Source organism: Coptis chinensis, chromosome 2 (assembly GCF_015680905.1).
Source record: "Coptis chinensis isolate HL-2020 chromosome 2, ASM1568090v1, whole genome shotgun sequence".
In the NCBI taxonomy this organism is placed as follows: domain Eukaryota; kingdom Viridiplantae; phylum Streptophyta; class Magnoliopsida; order Ranunculales; family Ranunculaceae; genus Coptis; species Coptis chinensis.
This window is the reverse complement of record NC_141457.1, coordinates 23,984,270-24,003,400: the sequence shown is the minus strand read 5'-3', so window position 1 is coordinate 24,003,400 and position 19,131 is coordinate 23,984,270. Positions and strand designations below refer to the sequence as shown.

At 37.4% G+C, this 19,131-nt stretch overlaps 1 protein-coding gene across 2 annotated transcripts; it reads left to right on the top strand.

The window, feature by feature from the left end:
• The first annotated feature begins 103 nt into the window (after positions 1-103).
• LOC147515457 (HIT-type Zinc finger family protein) lies at positions 104-6,624 on the top strand. 2 transcript variants are annotated; one of them, XM_086587673.1, is made up of 7 exons: positions 104-231; positions 420-691; positions 775-985; positions 4,688-4,756; positions 4,881-5,013; positions 5,700-6,105; positions 6,211-6,624. In XM_086587673.1, exons 2-7 carry the CDS (start codon positions 466-468, stop codon positions 6,258-6,260), a joined length of 1,095 nt encoding a protein of 364 aa, XP_086443799.1. In that variant the 5' UTR covers positions 104-231; positions 420-465; the 3' UTR covers positions 6,261-6,624. The 2 variants fall into 2 exon arrangements, with proteins under 2 accessions (XP_086443799.1, XP_086443791.1); XM_086587665.1 differs by having other exon boundaries at positions 5,700-6,624.
• The last annotated feature ends 12,507 nt before the right edge of the window (positions 6,625-19,131 follow it).

Here is a 19,131-nt window from a genome sequence, read left to right as displayed (position 1 = left end):
GAATTATACTTGGAACAAAGTCGACTTATATAGACGAAATCTACATTTCTAGTTCTATTGGAAAACTAAAACGTTTTCTATACAAATTCGTAAACCCAAACAAACAAAGCCCAATTCGGCCCAAATAAGATCCAGCCCAGTCTCTTTTCTTCTTCCCTGAGCAGCAAGCCTCTTTACAAGCTTTGTATAAAGTTTCAATCTTTGATGAGTAGCAATCTCGTTCTCTCACATGTAAGTTTTTTCCTCTTTTCTGACAGTCATAAGTTCTTAGAAGGCTTTTGAGCTTTGGGGCATAGTATTGTATATTGTTTTGGAATTTTATTTAAATTTCATTCAAGCCCACTTAAATATGTTTAGTACTTGAGTGTAAAAATTGAAAACATGGATTGCTGAATGTATTTTTGTTGTTTGTTTTCCAGTGTTGCAATACCATTTGTTGCGCTTAAAACATTTAAAATCTCAACAATGGAAGTTGCGGAAACCGATTCTACAGACCATAATGTGAAACAATCTCTTCTATGTGAAGAATGTGGATTGAATCAATTTAAATACAGATGCCCGGGGTGTTCAGTCCGGTCTTGTAGTCTTATTTGCGTCAAATCACATAAACAGCACACTTCCTGTACAGGGAAGAGGTCTCGGACTGAGTTCGTTCCACTCTCTCAATTCGATGACAATCGACTCATTTCTGGTATTTCCAATGTTTTTCTTTCTTTAAATTATTTGTACCGTTTTTGTATTTTTTTTTCCCTGAGTTATAATGTGTCTGGGTAGATTACAATTTGCTTGAGGAAACCAAACGGATAGCTGATTCTGCTCGTAAAACGAGAGATGAGTTATTTGGGAGATTTCAGCATGCTCATTTCAAGCTACCTTATAAGCTTCGGAGCCTTAAGGATGCTGCTGCTCGTCAAAAGACACATATCATTTTTCTCCCTAGCGGAATGTCAAAGAGAGAGAAGAACCAAACCCGTTTCAATTACAGGTTTCATCTATATTTGATATTACTTTTTTTATTTTTTCTGTGCTTTGAATCTTTTTTAGTATTATTATTGGGAGGTTATACATAGTAGGCAAAAAGTGATGATAGAGTGTCATGTTTTCCCCTTTTTTTAGCGCTGAAAACTTGAAACACAATCGCTTAACTGGAAGTGCGGTCTGAACAATATGTTCCTTTTGCTGTGTTCTTTTTTTTGGTATTTGAGCTGTATCAACGAATTAAAACATTGTGAAAAGATGGGATTGGAAGGAGTGAATAACTTACTCCATGATTTCGTAAATCAAAGAGGAAATTCCCTGCAGATCTGGTAGGATTTTATCTAGTACTCCAACTATTAGACTAGGTTTGTTCTATTTTGTGAGAGGTTGACTGGCTGGGTCAGGCAATATACTCATTCAATCCCTTTGATGTTAGAAATCGACTAAATGAAAGATTTGCTGAATAGATGTAAGAAACACAGGGTACGCTAAGTTATATGATCAAATAAAGATTCTTTTCCTTTTCAATTTGAAGTATTCCATTCGTAGATGTTTTAGTTAAAGAAAGGACGGCTAAAATACGAGTTGTAAACAATTGCAGTTACAATTTTGTTATGTCAGTCGTACAAGAAGTTCTTCTCTGGTGGGAGTATGGGAGTAACGTAATAGGTCAGAGAGAAGCCATACTTTAACTCTTTATCAAGTGGTTTGCTGTGGATCTACATGAGTTGGCACATGAAGACACGACATCATGTTACTTGCACACATGACTGAAATGTGGTTTGAAATATTTTGGCTTAAACAACCCCCTCAAGTTGGATGTGGGGGAATACCAGTTGCGCGGTCTTTCTTGGAAGAATCTGGAGTTTAGGAGGTCAGTTTTCATACGAAAAGACCAGCATTTTGTTATCTACTTGTAAAATTGTATCACCCAAGGCTACATTTTGTCATATGTGATGGTAGTCTAGCTATGATTCCAAGCATGAGTGAAGGGAATATGTGACTTGTAGATGCAGATATTGTGGTAAAAAGGAGAGAAGATGTAGAACTAGATAAGTAATCCATGTGAGTTCTACGACATTATCATTTTTTTCTTTGCAATCCAAGAACCTAAGTTGCAGCTAAGAAATTTAGCCAAGCCTGAGGTGAGGGCGGTATATGGACAACCATGCCTCATATAACCACATTCAACCCATAAGATATTGATATTTTCAAGGATTTCCATGGTCAGATGAGTGCTACTTTTATCGTGTGAAATAGCTATTAGCTTCTTATGATGCATCACACTGGATGATATTTAGCGAAGCTAAAACAGTATGGTACACACGGAGTCCTGGTTTTAGTACATATTTGCATAAAACAGTATGATATTTGCATTGTCCTTTTTCTTGGACGGTTTGGTCTTGCTTTCATTGGGAGTCTGGTATGGTTTGGGTCAGTCCTAGTCGGGTGGTGGATCTCTTTCCTCAGTGGTACACATGGCCCTTTTCATCCAGAGGGCAGAGAATTTGGAACATGTTGTTACCTTTTGCAATTATGTGGGGTATTTGGTTGGAATATAATAGACGCATTTTTTAGGGCAAATCTATGGTGATCCAGAAAGTCGTACTAGACATCAAAGGGCTCTTTTGTTATTGGAGTAAAGTTTTTGTGAACCTAAGAAACATTCGTTTTGAACAATTTGTAGCCAAATGGGAAGATATTATGTATAGAGAGTTTTGAGTCGGGTGGTTGGTTTACTTTTTGGGTTGTTTTTATATGTCCTTTGTAATGGTAGGTTATCTTGACCTACAGGTTCCTTTGATATAATACAATTTAACTTTTACAGAGCAAAAATACATCACAGACTGTGTACTACATGATTTAATGTTTATGAGGTAAAGTAGGTAATAGGATACAACTTAACACAACATTTTTACTTTTATTTCTAGATATCTATTAGACGAATCTGTAATGGTTTGCTCCTATAACATGAAGAAAGAACTTGAATCTGTTAAGAGATTAATTGCAGAAACTGTTATTACAAAATGTCCGTTTATTCTGCTAGGAGAGCATTAATTTATTTCTCATCATAGAAAAAAAATTAAGGAAAAAATCAGCACTAATGTTATGTAAATTTCTTCGATAAACCACCAAAAACAGTAAAATTAGTACTTAAGCTACTTAGAGTAGCTGTTTTGTCTAAGCATTGTTGTGGAGTATGTATAAGTTTGATGATACTGTCTTATTCAGTGGTCATGTAACCAGCTTTCCTGCTTGAGAACCAAATTATAAGTTCCATCCTTTCCTTTACTTCTATGTTTGTAGGGAATAATAAAAGATTGATTAGGATTGGTTGACGGAAAGTTGAAAATCCATCCACTAGAGTCAGAGAGGGGAAGAGGTTTTTTCCATCAGATTTCCATCAGTTCATCTTTGGTTGTCTCTCTATACAGGCACATGTATTTGGTATCTGAACTATCTGCTAATCGATGAACTGACGTAGCCAACTATTTGACTTGAGTGGTTCTGTAATGTCCATCGTACCTGTTCTACTTGATTATAATAATCAAACCTGTCTTTCTCTCTATCTTTGTGGAGGATGTGACTTTTATTCTTTCTAGGAATTGTGGTTTCTAAAGTTCTATTATAAGTGTTAACTGCCCTTTCAGAGCAGTAGGATGTTGTTGCTGTTGCTGTTGCTGTTGTTTTGTTTTCGGTTTTTTTTTGTAGAATTTAGACATATCTGGTCCATAATCTTGAATTCTTATAACACTCATTGTAAAACCTTCTTTGCTCTTGGATTCCTCATCCTCGTTATCCTGCTCTCATTCCTAACTTTTCTGGTCAGTGGTTTTGGGAGCAAGCATTTCTAAAATTGCCTTTTACTTTTGCTGGTGACACTAGAGCGTGTTCAGACCATTAACAAGTAAAATCTTAATGAAAGAAAGAAGAAAGAAAGAAGATCATCATGATTTCTTGTCCTTTTTGTGTAACGGTGAGCCTCGGAATCGTATTGTTAACCATTGTTCCTTTGTGACGGGTCTTATGCTCCTTGCTTTCCTTGTCAACTTTGTCTTGGATGAAGTTGGTTTCAGTGGAATAGGTCTTGGATGAAGTTGGTTTCAGTGGAAGAGGTCTTGGATGAAGTTGGTTTCAGTGGAAGAGGTTAATAACATCTTGGATTTCAAAAGGGTTGTCTTGAAAGTATAACTGTTTCTGGAGTCTTGTTCCTATTCCATTGATCAATTTAAATTGGGAGGAACTAGGGATGGTGTTGTGATGCAATTTTGACTTGCTGGTTTATCTTGATCAAGGGTCTTTCTTCTTTCGGTCAAAGATGTGGTCATTGCTTGATGGTATTCCTTTAATCATTCGGTGTTTTGGTGGGAGTTTATTTTATTATTTACTGGGAACTAGGTCTATTGTCTCCTTCTCCAGTGGATTGTTTCAGTGATTCTTTTCCCCTGTTGTATGTAGGTTGTCTCGACCTACTTCCTTTCTTTATTTGTTTATTAACAATATTTAATTTTAGCGGTAGAAAATGTGTTTACCTTTTTACCAATGAAAAGAGTGAAATAAATCTGCACGCTGTTCCATTTATTCTCTGGTCCTGGTGAATCTGATTTAAGAACTTAGGTTCTGAGAAGTGTCACCTTCTCTCCACTTACAGACGCTAATGTCTTATGTCACTGACTTTGAGATTTTCTTGTGTTTTTCTTTTTTATAGGAAGAAATCAATTTTGTGGACTATTGAGTGGCAATTTCATTCTACAGATGTGGTTCTAATAGATAATGGGTGAGCTTTGAGCAGTCCTTAATGAGCAAGACTAATGAGTAGTGTGACCTTACATCTCTGCTAATAGCTAAGTATTGCCAAACGGCAGGTTAATTAGTAATCCCTGTGTTTCATTTGGTTGCAGAGTGGAGGAAAACTTGAGCCTCTGCTCAGTAATAGAGAAGCATCTTGAGCCTGGTCCATGGAAGAATCAACTTAAGCCATTTTCTGAGGAGCAGTTAGATTCTCTCAAGTTCTTCATCCGCAAAAATGCGAAGGTATTTGTTTTGTAGTTTGATGGTTGTGCTGTTAACTCAAGGAATCTAGTCATTTAAAAGCTCCTAAGAAAGTTAGAAATGATCTAGCAATATTCACCTAGAATATGTTTTTGTCCCAAGGTCAACTCATCCATGAGGTTTGGTTACTGTTTCTTTGGTTTAAAGGGTGATAGGATTGACAATTTTAAGCAAGGTTTTTGCTCTAGTGCTTTTCATTAGTATATTTTTTGTTGCCAGTCACTTTTTGTACTATGAACTTCAGACCAGCTTAAGTGGCATATTTGTAGGTACTGGCTTTACACAAATGCTAGATCTGCAATATAGACCGATCAGCTTCCTACCATATACTTCTCTATATTGTAGGATTGGGGCCTTTTATTTAGATGATCAAAATCATGTAAGTGGTTGACTTTTTCAACGAATCCCTCAGTTTGCATAACATAGTTATGTAGATGTACTTTCTGCAGGTCCACTAGACATTTGATATTACAAGTACCGCAAAAAAAAAAATGGAAAAGATTCATGTAAGTACTTTGTATAGCTGAATGCTTGGTTGGAAACTATGTTAAGTGACGTCAATTAGCCAAGACGTTAGTTAAGGCCAACTCATTATTGAGAAAGGCTAAATTTTTATGTGATTTCGACTTTGACGCAGTATGTAGCCTAATGTTCTCTTGTTCTTTTAGGGCTCTAACTCACCTTTCCGCGAATTGGATATTAAGGCTCCCATAAGTGAACAATTGGCCAACATAGTTATTGTGGAGTATCCTGTCATTCATGTTTTTCTGCCCTCAGCTTCGTATGAGTTTGACATCGCTGAAGACATTGAACCATTTCCTCATAAATCTGAGCTTAAAGAACTTATCAGTGATGATCTCCCAAGTCCAAAGGGAATTCTATTCAGAGAGGAGGAAGCAGAAGATGACATCTCAGATCCATATATAATGGATCTTATGAAGTATATTAACCCTGAACTTGCTGTCAGTTCGCATTATACCAATTTTAAGAAACCCTCAATGGAGGAGTTACAGCTGGCAAACGACAATATTTATTACGGATCAACAAATTCGCAGGAATTAGGAACTGCGGAAGGTAATGATTTTGTTTTTGAGCAAGACCTGAGAGATGCCTTCTCAGGTCTTATTGATGAAGCTAATCCTGATGAATTTCTTGACTTTGGTGGGTTTGTTGATGAAGGGTCAATGGATGACGAGGAATTAGAAGAAGGGGAGATTCCAGCATCATGAAGTGTTGCTGTGAATTCACTCATGAGATATTTCCCGATGATCACTGGTGTCTTGGATCACATTTGTTCATTGGGTGTCTCCCCACACTCTCTTTACCAACTGGAATCTTGAAAAATCAATTCCAGATCTCGGATCATTGGGCGATTATGTTGTTCAGCTGTTTAAAAACCAACTGAATAGACGAAAGTTTAGTCTTATGATCTTTTTTTTTTTTTCCGATAATCTGTCTTATGATCTGTTGTATGTTTGAAAAAGAGAAAAAAAATATTTATATGAGATTTGGATGATACAATATACGGATAATCAGCTTGAATTTATATGTACAGAAAATTTTTAAGTTAAAAAACAGTGAGAAAGTAAAACTTTGATTTAATATGTGTAAGGTTCCATAGGCGCCTCATTTTGGCCATGTAAATTTAGTTGTTATATATGTGTGCCTCTTCTTTTTTCCCGGACTCCTGGTGTAGACAATCTGGTTCCCTTTGCAGCTAGTGGGAGGCAAATACTCTAAAGCTGGTTAGGTCCTTCAAAACAGAAAAAACCCTCATCCACATATCTCTGAACTCTGAAGTACAAACCAGTACTTACCTCGACTCCTCGAGGTGGTTTGGCATGGACGTGTAGAAGTATGTCAACCACGCCAGTGTGCAAATATATGACCTAGCTCATCATCCTTGAACAGCTTTCCATGATGTAGAGGACAATGCATATATTATCATTTTGGCCATGTAAATTTCGTTGTTATATATGTATGCCTCTTCTTTTTTCCCGGACTCCTGGTGTAGACAATCTGGTTCCCTTTGCAGCTAGTGGGAGGCAAATACTCTAAAGCTGGTTAGGTCCTTCAAAACAGAAAAAACCCTCATCCACATATCTCTGAACTCTGAAGTACAAACCAGTACTTACCTCGACTCCTCGAGGTGGTTTGGCATGGACGTGTAGAAGTATGTCAACCACGCCAGTGTGCAAATATATGACCTAGCTCATCATCCTTGAACAGCTTTCCATGATGTAGAGGACAATGCATATATTATCATTTTGGGGAGTCTAGCTTAAGTCGATGGATACCAGAACTTCCATACTAGTTCAGTTCATAACCTCGTATATGGCAACTGGATTGTAGCGGGACTAATGGTAGCATTGCTGGCTGCCTGTCAATGCTGGGTGTTGGTCATCACTGGTTTACATTCTTTGGCATCTTCGACAATGACAGTTACGTTCAGGCGACAGAGAGTTTTGAGCCTATATGTAATATGTTGTGGCCATAAATTTAAGAGACAGTGAAAACAATCCATATATGCACTTTTTGTGATATTATATTATTATTATACTACAATAATTTGATTGATTGAAGAGCAATAGATCAAGACTTCAACTTCTTGACAGCCGTACGAGAAAGGGGTGGGGGCGAGAAGCGATGTTGAGTACTTACTCGGATAAGCTTCTTCACTTAATATCTGATTTTGCGTTAGTGAGACATGTTTTTAGTATTTGATTTTAGATTTCCTAACTTTATTGAGACCTGTTATATCTGGTTATCTGGTAACTCATCAACAACGTGCCCTCACATATGCTGAGAGCCTGAAGTGCACGTACAACTACACGAAAGACTCTTATATGGTTTGCTTGAGAAGTTTGACAAGGTCACAGTGTTGATTATTATGCAATGAAGAAGAAAAAGAAACATATCGCACTATCTTTATGCCTCCATCTTTCATATCACTATCGGCTCTTCTACCCTCTAAAAGCATATTATTCCTCAGGTGCTTCTCACCTTCTAATTTTCTATGGCTTTCATTTTATTCTGTTAGCAGCCTTGAGTTAATCCGTCAAATATACTTCCCCAACCCAAACATTCTTCAAAGCTAAGATCAAAAGCAAAAAGATATGACCCGCCAATACATTTCCAAGTCAGAAGATACCACCTCAGTCCCATATCTAAAAAGTCACATTGCCTTACCAATGAAGAAAACCATTAGGAGAAGAAGTCACTTTCCAGAAAAGTTTCCACCACAATTAATCTACTATTCACTCTACTAAACATGGCCCCGTATTTTTTAACAAATTTGTTTATATTAACAAAGATTATATTCATAATCACTCCTAAGTCATAGGGGAAAAGGTAGGCGTAAAAAGTTGATCCAACAGTTTGCACGAATTGTAGTAATATATGTATCTTGTTTTTTATTTTTCTTTTAACTTACCCCACCCTATTATCTTGCACGCTGATTTGCGAAGTAGGGTGACTAATCACATCTTTATTTGATCTGCATCTACTAAGAACAAATAGACAATGAATCCCTTATTTATTTTAGAACAATACAATCTTAATGCTCTTTAATTTAGCCATGTTTAAAGGATGATCGGTGTCGACCGTTTTAGCCAAGTATCCGCAGAAAATGTATAATTAATAAATTGCTTCCTAGATTCCAAAATATCAGTGGGAAATGATGATGAAAGTCCTATTTTTCTTTTTTCTTTATTCTTACCTCAAAAAGAGATGCTTGTGGTTCCAGATAAATGTTATTTTAGATTTCCCTGGGCATAATATTTATAAAATTTCACCAAAAAACGGAACCAAATTAAATGAAAAGAAAAACGAGTGTGTGAGGTAATCAGCTGGCATCCTAGCTGGAAGATCAGGAGAATGAACAAGGGAGAAGAAAAAAAGGTAGATCTCCACAGGGCCGGCTCTGAGATTGTGGGGCCCTAAGTGAGTTTTTAAAATCAGACTTTCGTAAAACCCAAAATATCAAATAAAAATCATATATATATTGTTTATAAAGTAATAAAGTTCGACTCATCCACAGAGTGGCACATTTTATAAATTGAACACAAAATTGGGTAATGAAGTATTGGTTTATGCACCCCAAGTGAGGGCCTTTTTAGTGGGATATTTTGTGTGGGCCCTAGGCAGCTGCCTACCCCTCAGAGCCGCCCCTGGATCTCCACTTCATCCCAGACATGCGTTGTCAGGTTACAACCACCACCTGAACGGCTGGATCAAGATTCACGTGATTAAAGAGTTAGTTTGAAAAGTGCGCTAGTTGTTCAAGTCTTTCAAACCGACTCTTTTGATCATGTGATTGTTACATGAGTAGTTGAGTACTCTTGAAACTACTTAAATAGGTATTAGCCTATTAGGTGCTACATTCTTTCGCATTTTGTATAAGCTCCCATGTACCCTCTTAGAAAACGAGCAAACATACATACACAGTCACAGATGAAATAAAAGATCGTTGGTGTTTGTAGTTCTGGTCTTACAAACTGATTAGTAGCAACATCTCTTAAGTTTTTTCTGCTCAAGACATATCATCCTAATTATTGGGGAAAACAATATCAATCGATCCCCACTAAGATAGCTTGCATTTGGACAATCTACTACTCCAAACAAAAATCTAATTTTTTACTACAACCAACAACCACAATCCTAATCTATGGATATAACTATCACAAACAAGCAATAGAAATATAAAACAAATAAAACATACCACAATACAGAGATATACCGAGGTTCGGCCAATAATGCCTACTTACACAAGAGTTAATCATTTTATAAGTATGGGAAGGAAGATTACAATCATTCCTCTCAAGTCTCTCCACCTTACTATATCACTCCTCTCTCCTTACAAGTTTTTCTCTTTGCAAGGGTTTTCTCTCAATTTTGATTGCTCTCAAAATTGGGTTTCTATTTAAAACTTAGGTTTTCCAAAATCTTAGTTCTGTTTTTATAGTAAATTACAATTTTGCAGTTACTGTAGAAAAATAGAAACTAATGACAAGTTTAGGCATGAGCGTGTGTGCGCTCTCGGCAAGACCAATTTGAGCGCGCACGCGCCCTCTTCAATTTTTCTCAGAAAAGTCCAATAGACTTGTTTCGTAAGATGGTTGAAAAAAACTATCTTCTTTTTCTCTCCAAGGGAGCCTTGGGCAAGACCATTTCTAAGCATGCGCTCGCTCAAACCTCTTCACACAAACAATACCGGATTCTCTCCTTCTTCCTCATGTGATAGATAACTCCAATAATCTCCCCCTCCCGAATAGTGAGGGGGGGATACTTCCATGCATTCCCAAATCAACAGGAGGAGTATGCTACCATTCCGACGGTAGCACAACAAACATCAAACTTACCTTTCGGTAAGACTTTGGTCATCACATCCGACCCATTCTTGTCGATATGGATCTTCTCAATACACAAATGCTTGTTTTCGAGAACTTCTCTAATCCAATGATAACGCACATATATGTGCTTGGATCTAGAATGAAAACTCGGATTCTTGCTCAAATGGATGGTGTTTTGACTATCATATAGAACTACAAACTGTTTCTGTTTTAGCCCTAGTTCATCGAAGAACCTCTTCATCCATAGCATCTCTTTGCAACACTCAGTGTTTCTGTAGTGGATTGCAACTTAGATTGCCAAGAAACTGCTCCCCCTACAAAAGTAAACAGATAACCGGAGCTGGACTTCATAGAGTCAACATCACCTGCCATGTCTGCATTTGTGTAGCCTTTAAGTAAGGTCTTACTCCCACCAAAACACAAACACACTTTAGAAGTGCCCTTGAGATATCTCAATATCCACTTAACACCTTCCCAATGCTCTTTACCCGGATTTGACAGAAAACGACTTACAACACCAACGGCGAAAGCAATATCTGGTATTGTACACAATATTGCATACATCAAGCTATTCACTGTGGATGCATAAGGAATCTTTTCCATTTAACTCTGCTCATGCTCACCCTTTGGACACATATCTTTGGTCATACAAAACTGGCCACCAAGCGAACAACTGACTAGCTTCGCTTGATCCATGTTGAATATCTCTTCAACACCTTCTCAATGTAGCTTTCTTGAGAAAGCCACAACTTCCCACTCTTTCTGTTATGAGTGATCCGCAAACCAAGTGTCTGCTTTGCTTGATCAAAATCCTTCATCTCAAATGACTTACTCAAGTTTTTCTTCAACTTGGATATCTTGTTGATGTTCTGGCCAACTATCAACATATCATCCACATACAACAAAAGCACTATGAAATCCCTATTTGGAAATTTCTGAACAAACATATAATAATTGGAAGCGGACTTCATGTAGCCATGTTTCACCATAAAAGAATCAAACTTTACGTACCACTATCTCGGTGCCTGCTTCAACCTATACAAACTCTTTATCAGCTTGCATACTAGGTACTTCTTACCTTTGACCTCAAACCCCTCTGGCTGGTCCATGTAGACATTTTCTTCAAGGTCTCCATGAAGAAAAGTTGTCTTGACATCTAGTTGCTCAACATCTATGTTCATACTTGCGGTCAGATCCAATACCACCCTGATAGAAGTCATCTTAACTACAGGAGAGAAAATTTCATCAAAGTCAATACCTTTCCTTTGACCGAATTCTTTCACAACAAGGCGTGCTTTATGCCTTGGATGTGGATTATTCTCCCCATGCTTGACTTTGTAGATCTACTTATTATTGAGAACTTTTCTTCCTTTCGCTTTCTCAATTAAGTCATAAGTGTGATTCTTATGCAAAGAATCCATCTCATCATGTATGACCTTCAACCACTTTTCCTTGTCTGTACCTTCAAAAGCCTCTTGATAGTACATAGGTTCTCTACCATCAAATAGTAAAATATACATATGTGGTGGATACCTGATTGAATCTTGTCTTTCTCTCTCTGATCTCCTTACCCCATCTTCTTGTTGCTCAGGAGGATGCACTTCATCTTGCTCAGGTGGTGGTTCATGCACTTTATCTGCATCTTCTATATCAATAGGTTCTATCCCATCATGAGCAATAGGATTATCATCATGAGCTTCAAACTCATGGTTCTCTGTATTCTCAATGCCTTCTGCATGTTTCACAGTAGGAACTTCTGGTTCTAAGTCAACAAGATCATCAATGAAAGTCTATAGCTTCTCACCATTCTCAAAGTCTACTATGGTTTGGTCTTCCAAGAACACAATATCTCTACTTCGGATTACCTTCTTGTTGATCGGATCATAAAATTTGTAGCCAAACTTCTCATCCATATAACCCAGAAAAATGCACTACTTGGCTTTGTCATCAAACTTGAATCTCTCATCCTTAGGAATATGAACAAATACCTTGCACCAAAATACCCTCAAGTATCCATAATCAACATCTCTGCCTGGCCATACTCTCTCTGGATAATCACTATTCAGAGGTTTTGAAGGTGATAGGTTGATCACATGTACTATTGTGCGTATTGCTTCTACCTAGTAACTTCTAGGTAACTTAGAGTGAGACAACATGCATCTCATCCTCTCTACAATGGTTTGGTTCATCCTCTCGACTATACCATTGTGTTGTAGTATCTTGAGAACAGTCTACTCATGAGGAATCCCATGACTCTTGCAATATTCTTCAAATGGCCCAATGTACTTACCCCCATTATCTGAGCAAACACTTTAAAGGCTTCCCTGTCTCTCTTTCCACCATGCTATGGAAAGTCTTGAACATGCCAAGTACTTCATCTTTGTTCTTCAGACTATATGCTCATATCTTTCTTGATGCATCATCAATGAAAGTCAAGAAGTACAAAGCTCCCCCGTAGGACTTTACTTTCATAGGACCACATAAATTTGTGTGTACTAGCTCAAGGACATTGTCCTTTCTGTGAGAGGGAACTTTTGGAAAGACACCCTGTGTTGCTTTCCTATCAAACAGTGAGTACATCTATTTAAATGTGTAGCTTTGATGTTTGGCAAGGCCTTTTGCTTGGCAAGAGCTTCCATGCCTTTTTCTCCCATATGACACAGACTCTTATGCCATAGTTCAGAGGAAGCTTCTTTTTGTGCCGCATTTAACTCTGCTTTACACAAACTAGCCTGTGTCTTATAAAGCGAGCAAGTTTTTTTCCCTTTGGCTACTACAATGGAACATTTTCTCAGTTTCCATACCCCGTTATCAAATAAGTTTTGAAAGCCATCATCATCTAACTTTCCATCGGAAATTAGGCTTAGCCGAATGTCAGGGACATGTCTTATATCCTTGAGTGTCAAGGTGTAGCCGACATTGGTTTCTACATGAACATCCCAAATGCCTACAATCTTCGAGACTTCATTGTTGCTCATCTTTTTACCTCACCAAAATCACCCGATTTATAGGTAGTGAAGAAACTCTTCTGGGGTGTAACGTGGTAGGAAGCACTTGTATCTACCACCCACTTTGTACCCGGGCATGAAGTGCTCAAGCATAACTCGTCACAGTTTGACACAACTCCTATTTCACCTTCTGAAGCGATGTCTATGGCGTCTCTACCGGTGGTGCTTTCTTTCAACTCTAACTTGTCTTCATATACGGTATTAGTCTTCTCATCCCTCTTCAATTCTATGCATTCATACTTGAAGTGGTTATGGATACCGAAATGATTACACAACAAGTCTTTCTTAGGAGGTCTGCTCGCTTGCGCTCCTAGATTTTCTTTTGTCATCACCTCTAGAATGAGATAGTTTTCTACTTTTGCCTCTCTCTTTGAGTGACAAAAGTTATTCTATGCATCCTTTCTTGTCTTCTCGTAAAGGTCTTCTAATGTCTTTCACAAGCTGAAAGCGGTGGTCTTTTGGGATACAAGGCAAATTACATTTTTGTCAATCCGTTGTCTAATGCACTCAATCACTTTTTCATCAAGCGTCTTCCACTCAGCAGCGGCAATTGTGTCTGGTTTTACTCCTCCATTCTCAATGGGTTGTGTCAAGTCCTTGCAATAGAGCAAGTCTTCCATCCTAGCTTTCCAAATAGTGTAGTTACCTCTATTTAGACTAGTCATGCGAGTGTTAACAGAATGGTTCATCTCTACAAGCTATTTCAACTCAAATCTCCTCTCAGGAATTTTATCAAACACCTTCTAGGCAAGATTTAGATAACAACCTTGTTGAGCTTAATCCAACCTGGCTCCGATACCACTTGTTGGGGAAAACGATACCAATCGATCCCTACTAAGATAGCTTGCACTTAGACAATCTACTATTCCAAATAAAAATCTAATCTTTCACTACAACCAACAACCACAATTCTAATTTATGGATATAACTATCACAAACAAGCAATAGAAATATAAAACAAGTAAAACATACCATACCACAACACAAAGATGTATCATAGTTCAGCCAATGATGTCTACTTTCATAAGAGCTAATCCTTTTATAAGTATGGGAAGGAAGATTACAATCACTCCTCTCAAGTCTCTCCACCTTACTAGATCACTCCTCTCTCCTTACAAGTTTTTCTCTTTGCAAGATTACAATCACTCCTCTCTCAATTTTGATTGCTCTCAAAATTGGGTTTCTATTCAAGACTTAGGTTTTCCAAAACCTTAGTTCTGTTTTTATAATAAATTGCAATTTCGCGGTTACTGTCGAAAAATGGAAACTAACAAGTTTAGGCATGAGCGCGTACACGCTCTTGGCAAGACCAATTCAAGTGCGTGCGCCCTCTTTGATTTTTCTCAAAAAAGTTAAGTAGACTTGTTTCATAAGAGGGCTGAAAAAAACTATCTTCTTTTTCTCTCCAAGGGAGCCTTAGGCAAGACCATTTCTGAGCGTGCGCTCACTCAAACCTCTTCACACAAACAATACCGAATTCTCTCCTTCTTCCTCATGTGAGGAATAACTCCAACACTAATTTGAGCTGAAGAACACACGAGTGTCTAAGTCAGGCTCTTTCTCTTAAACGGACATGTTCGTGGGATAGTTTATATAGTAGTGTCTTAAAACAACTTATATAGTGTTTTGAATAACTTTTTAATTTACGCTTATTAACTTTTTAATTTATGTTTATATATAACACTATATAAACTGTACAAGACACTATATAAAGTGCTCAAAACACTATATAACATGTTCCGTTTCTGTAAACGGGCATCTATTTAAGAGAAATCATAGTGTTTAAGCACACATGTTAACAGGCCTTCTCTTAAACGGATTATCCGTTAACGGACATAGTGTCTTGAACAGTTTATACAGTGTCTTGAACAACTTTTTCATTTACGTTTATTACATGGTCGTGGCAGGACACTACATAAACTGTTCAAGACACTAAACAAGCTGTTAAAGACACTATATAACATGTCCGTAAATGGATAATCCATTTAAGATAATTCCTCCACATGTTAATTATAACATATTTGTAAAAGGATAATTCGTTTAAGAGAATTCCTCCACATGTTAATTAGTCGACTGCAATGAGTCAAGTCCATGATCAAATATCAAATGGCAGAAATCTGATCCTTCCAAAGTCCACATGAAGATAGCAGTATAGTAGAAAGGAGTTTATTAGTTACTCCTTATTCTTGTCATGACCCTCCATAGTTGGATTGTTAGACTCATAATCAATGGACTACTATGAAACTAAAAAGAAACAAAAGAATTCAAGAACGTGCATCAGGAGAAATAGAGCTTACATACGTTTGTAATGATGAAGAAGGTAAAATCGCTAACTAAAAACAAAAAGATGAGACATCTTGAGGACTACACCAAAGAGCATTGGGATAATATATACCTTGGGACTCACTACTTATGTGTGTTGCACTTGCAAATGATTCTTTTGCAGCTACGAGAAAGCGCATAATCATCTTAGGAAGGATAATCCTAAGATTGTTAAGGAAATTATGACTAGGAAATAAGACTACTATCTCTACTTTTTTAGTTTGAATGTAGCAAAGTCAGTGTACTATCTTAAGTATATTAGGCTTGAAGCCTAGAGTTATTGTTGTGTCTTTGTGTACCTCCTTTATTTAATGACCTAACTCTTAGGGGATTTGTAAGGTTTAACCTTTTGCAATATAACTGGTGGGGGTCTGCCTTAACCGTACCCCAACTTAATTTTTCAAAAAAAAACTTACCATGGCCCCTTGCCCTCACAAGAAAGTTAGGGATCCCCCAGTGCATTGCATTCGTGTACTCGTGTACATACATTGTTAATTATGACTTATTACTTAGCAAATTTGTGCTTATTAATCAACAAACAAGATGATGACCATGGTACTTTGAGATAGATACATAACAGTTCCTTGATATGAATAGTGCATATCTCAATGCGCTGGTGTGTCCAGGTTATAGGTGTGAACGAGGGGTTTGTATACTCTTAGAGCACCTCTAGGTGGTAGTATTACCTCTAAATTTGCTTCCACAATTCAGAATTTCGCGAAAAACCAACTCTAGGTGGAAGCAAATCCGGAGTTATCACCTATCTAGCCGCATCCGTAGATGCAAATTTGTGATTTCGGATGCGGATGCGGATGCGGCGACAGGGTAACGTTGCGCGACACTCCTAATGTCACCCAAACTTTTTTTTTTACTTTGATCAACACACCACGCCATTGCCATTGCCAATGTTTTTTTTTTTTTCTCAATTTAGTGCGACATTCTTACTTTTCAATTTGGCGCGACAATGGGAATGTCACGTGAAGTTTTTTTTTTTTTTTTTTTCAACTTGGGCGGCAGTGGTAATGTCGCGCGACAGTGTCAATGTCGCATGGTAGACCCTACTCCAAATTTGCGACTGATATTTGCGTCCACTTAGAGTTGTCAAAATTTGAAGATACTTTCTTCAAATTTCGGCCTCAAACATGTCAGTTAATACTACCACCACATCAATTGCTCTTATTACATTTTGATGAGGATAGGTTATCCTCAAATTACTTTTGCAGTTTTGCCCGTATAGAATACATGGACCATTATTACTTGTTGCCTCATGAAGCACACCGCCACTGCAAGATATGTGGCTCGCGGCAGTGATGCGTATTGCGAGGTACTACCTATTTTGCTCAGCAGGGTACTGGGCGCTATGCATAACGATTACTCAATGAGGATCACACTATGACCTTCTCTTTTATATGATTTTCTACTTTGTTGGATCTCAATGCAACAATGAGGAGGAACATTTTGCTGCATTAATAGATCTCACAAGAATAATCTCATATCAGGTAGGAATTTTCACTTTACATGAACATCTATATTCAAAAAAAATACACAATATAAAAACAACAAAGCTCAAGAAGAATATATTATTATCATACGCACAAATGCTAGGCCAATTCTGCAATGACAAAGCAGTAAGAAATATTGATCATGTAATTCTCCTATAGATTCAAAGAAATCGACAATGTCATCTTCAGAGTTCAGACTACATTGGGTGTATTATTAGCAGATAACTAAGGCCACTGTCTATCTGTATTAAAACTTAAAAATATGTAGTAAGGAAATTGGCAAAATAAGAGATTTTCTTTTTGTTAAATTTCCTACATATTGTAACTTGTGAGAAAGAATTTATTAATGACCTTTTATTTTATTTATTTTCTTCCACCACAAAAGAAAAGATTAGATTCTCTGTTCGTCCTACAGCTATGTGCTGGTTCCGTATATGGCGATGCAATTGAAAAAATATGTTATCTTGTAAATGGTACTTGTAAGTTGTATCATGATATGGTATCAAGATCTGAAGCTCTCCATGTGCAGAAAAGTTCTCAGATAAATAGATCATGAAGTTTGATCACTTCATGGCTCAGCCATTTGTTTGATCTTATTTAAAAGTCTTCGGTTTCATTCACGTATATTTCACAACTAAACAATTATCAAACAAATAAAATAAAATAATAAATAAAGGGTGAACTAGTGTTACCCTCTACTAGATGAGCCAATTAGGATTTTCCCCCACTAGATGGGAAATTAGGGTCTCTCCCTTAAATATACACAAAAAAAATTCGGTCAACCCACTTTGATTTTTTTTTTTTTGTGTATTTAGGGGGGAGACTCTAATTTCCCATCTAGTAGAGGGAAATTCTAATTGGCTCATCTAGTGGGGGGTAATATTGGTTAACCCTATAAATAAATAACACAATTAGCATAAATGGAACCAGGACTGCGTGTGGGCGGTCTCATCTCCAAAGATTTGGAAAACTTACATAATCATAGTAATTTACTAGAAAAATGGCAGACTATAAGGATTCACATCCCAAGATTTTTATCGGAACACCACTATCAAAACCCCCTAGTTCAATTATTAGGTTGCATACTTGCATATACTCTTGCACCCAAACCATTGCATATACTCTAAATGATTTTATTTTCTTCTATTTTTGCACAATTCTTTACAAAAATTTCAGTTACATATGTCCGAGTTATTCTCAATTCATGGCGTATGGTTTTTCATTAGAGCAAGTCCAATAGAGGGCTACTATAATGGGCTGCTAAAAGGTGCCACATAGGCCTTTTACCAGGCCCAACCAAATTTGGCAGCCCAAACTTCTAAAACCATTACAACGGCACTTTTTAGCAGCTAGTAAGTTCGGGAAACGGACGGCAGAGTTACTATAATGGGCTGCTAAAAGGTGCTACATAGGCCTTTTAGCAGGCCCAACCAAATTTGGCAGCCCAAGCTTCTAAAACCATTACAACGGCACTTTTTAGCAGCTAGTAAGTTCGGGAAACGGACGGCTAAAACTCTGCCGTCCGTATGTTAAGTTGTAACGGATGGCAGAAACTCTGCCGTCTGTCTAGTCCAGACATTCCAACGGCTAGAAACGGCTAGTTTTTCTGAAATTGCAAATTTATAGTAAGTACTTCACACAACTCTCTTACCATTTGCTCCCAATTCTCATACAATTTTTATCTACTCCAACTACAACAATCACTACTCCAAGTATAACAATGGATCCAAATGAACATGCAACCACATCAAAAGGAAAGAAATTTACAAGGTCCGCCAATTTTTCAATTCAAGAAGACGAGACTCTTTGCAAAGCGTGGATATATGCTAATGAAGATCCAATTGTTGGTGCGGGGCAACGAGTCACACACTATTGGGAGAGAAATTTCGAGAGAGAGTTGGCGAAAACAACAAGAGA

Bases quoted from the DNA above. Each gene is read 5' to 3' on its own strand.
- LOC147515457 (XM_086587665.1), top strand. From the start codon at position 466: ATGGAAGTTGCGGAAACCGATTCTACAGACCATAATGTGAAACAATCT. The intron at 986-4,687 runs GTTTCATCTATA...TCTTTTTTATAG, and splicing joins CAAACCCGTTTCAATTACAG to GAAGAAATCAATTTTGTGGA. The intron at 5,014-5,699 runs GTATTTGTTTTG...TTGTTCTTTTAG, and splicing joins TCATCCGCAAAAATGCGAAG to GGCTCTAACTCACCTTTCCG.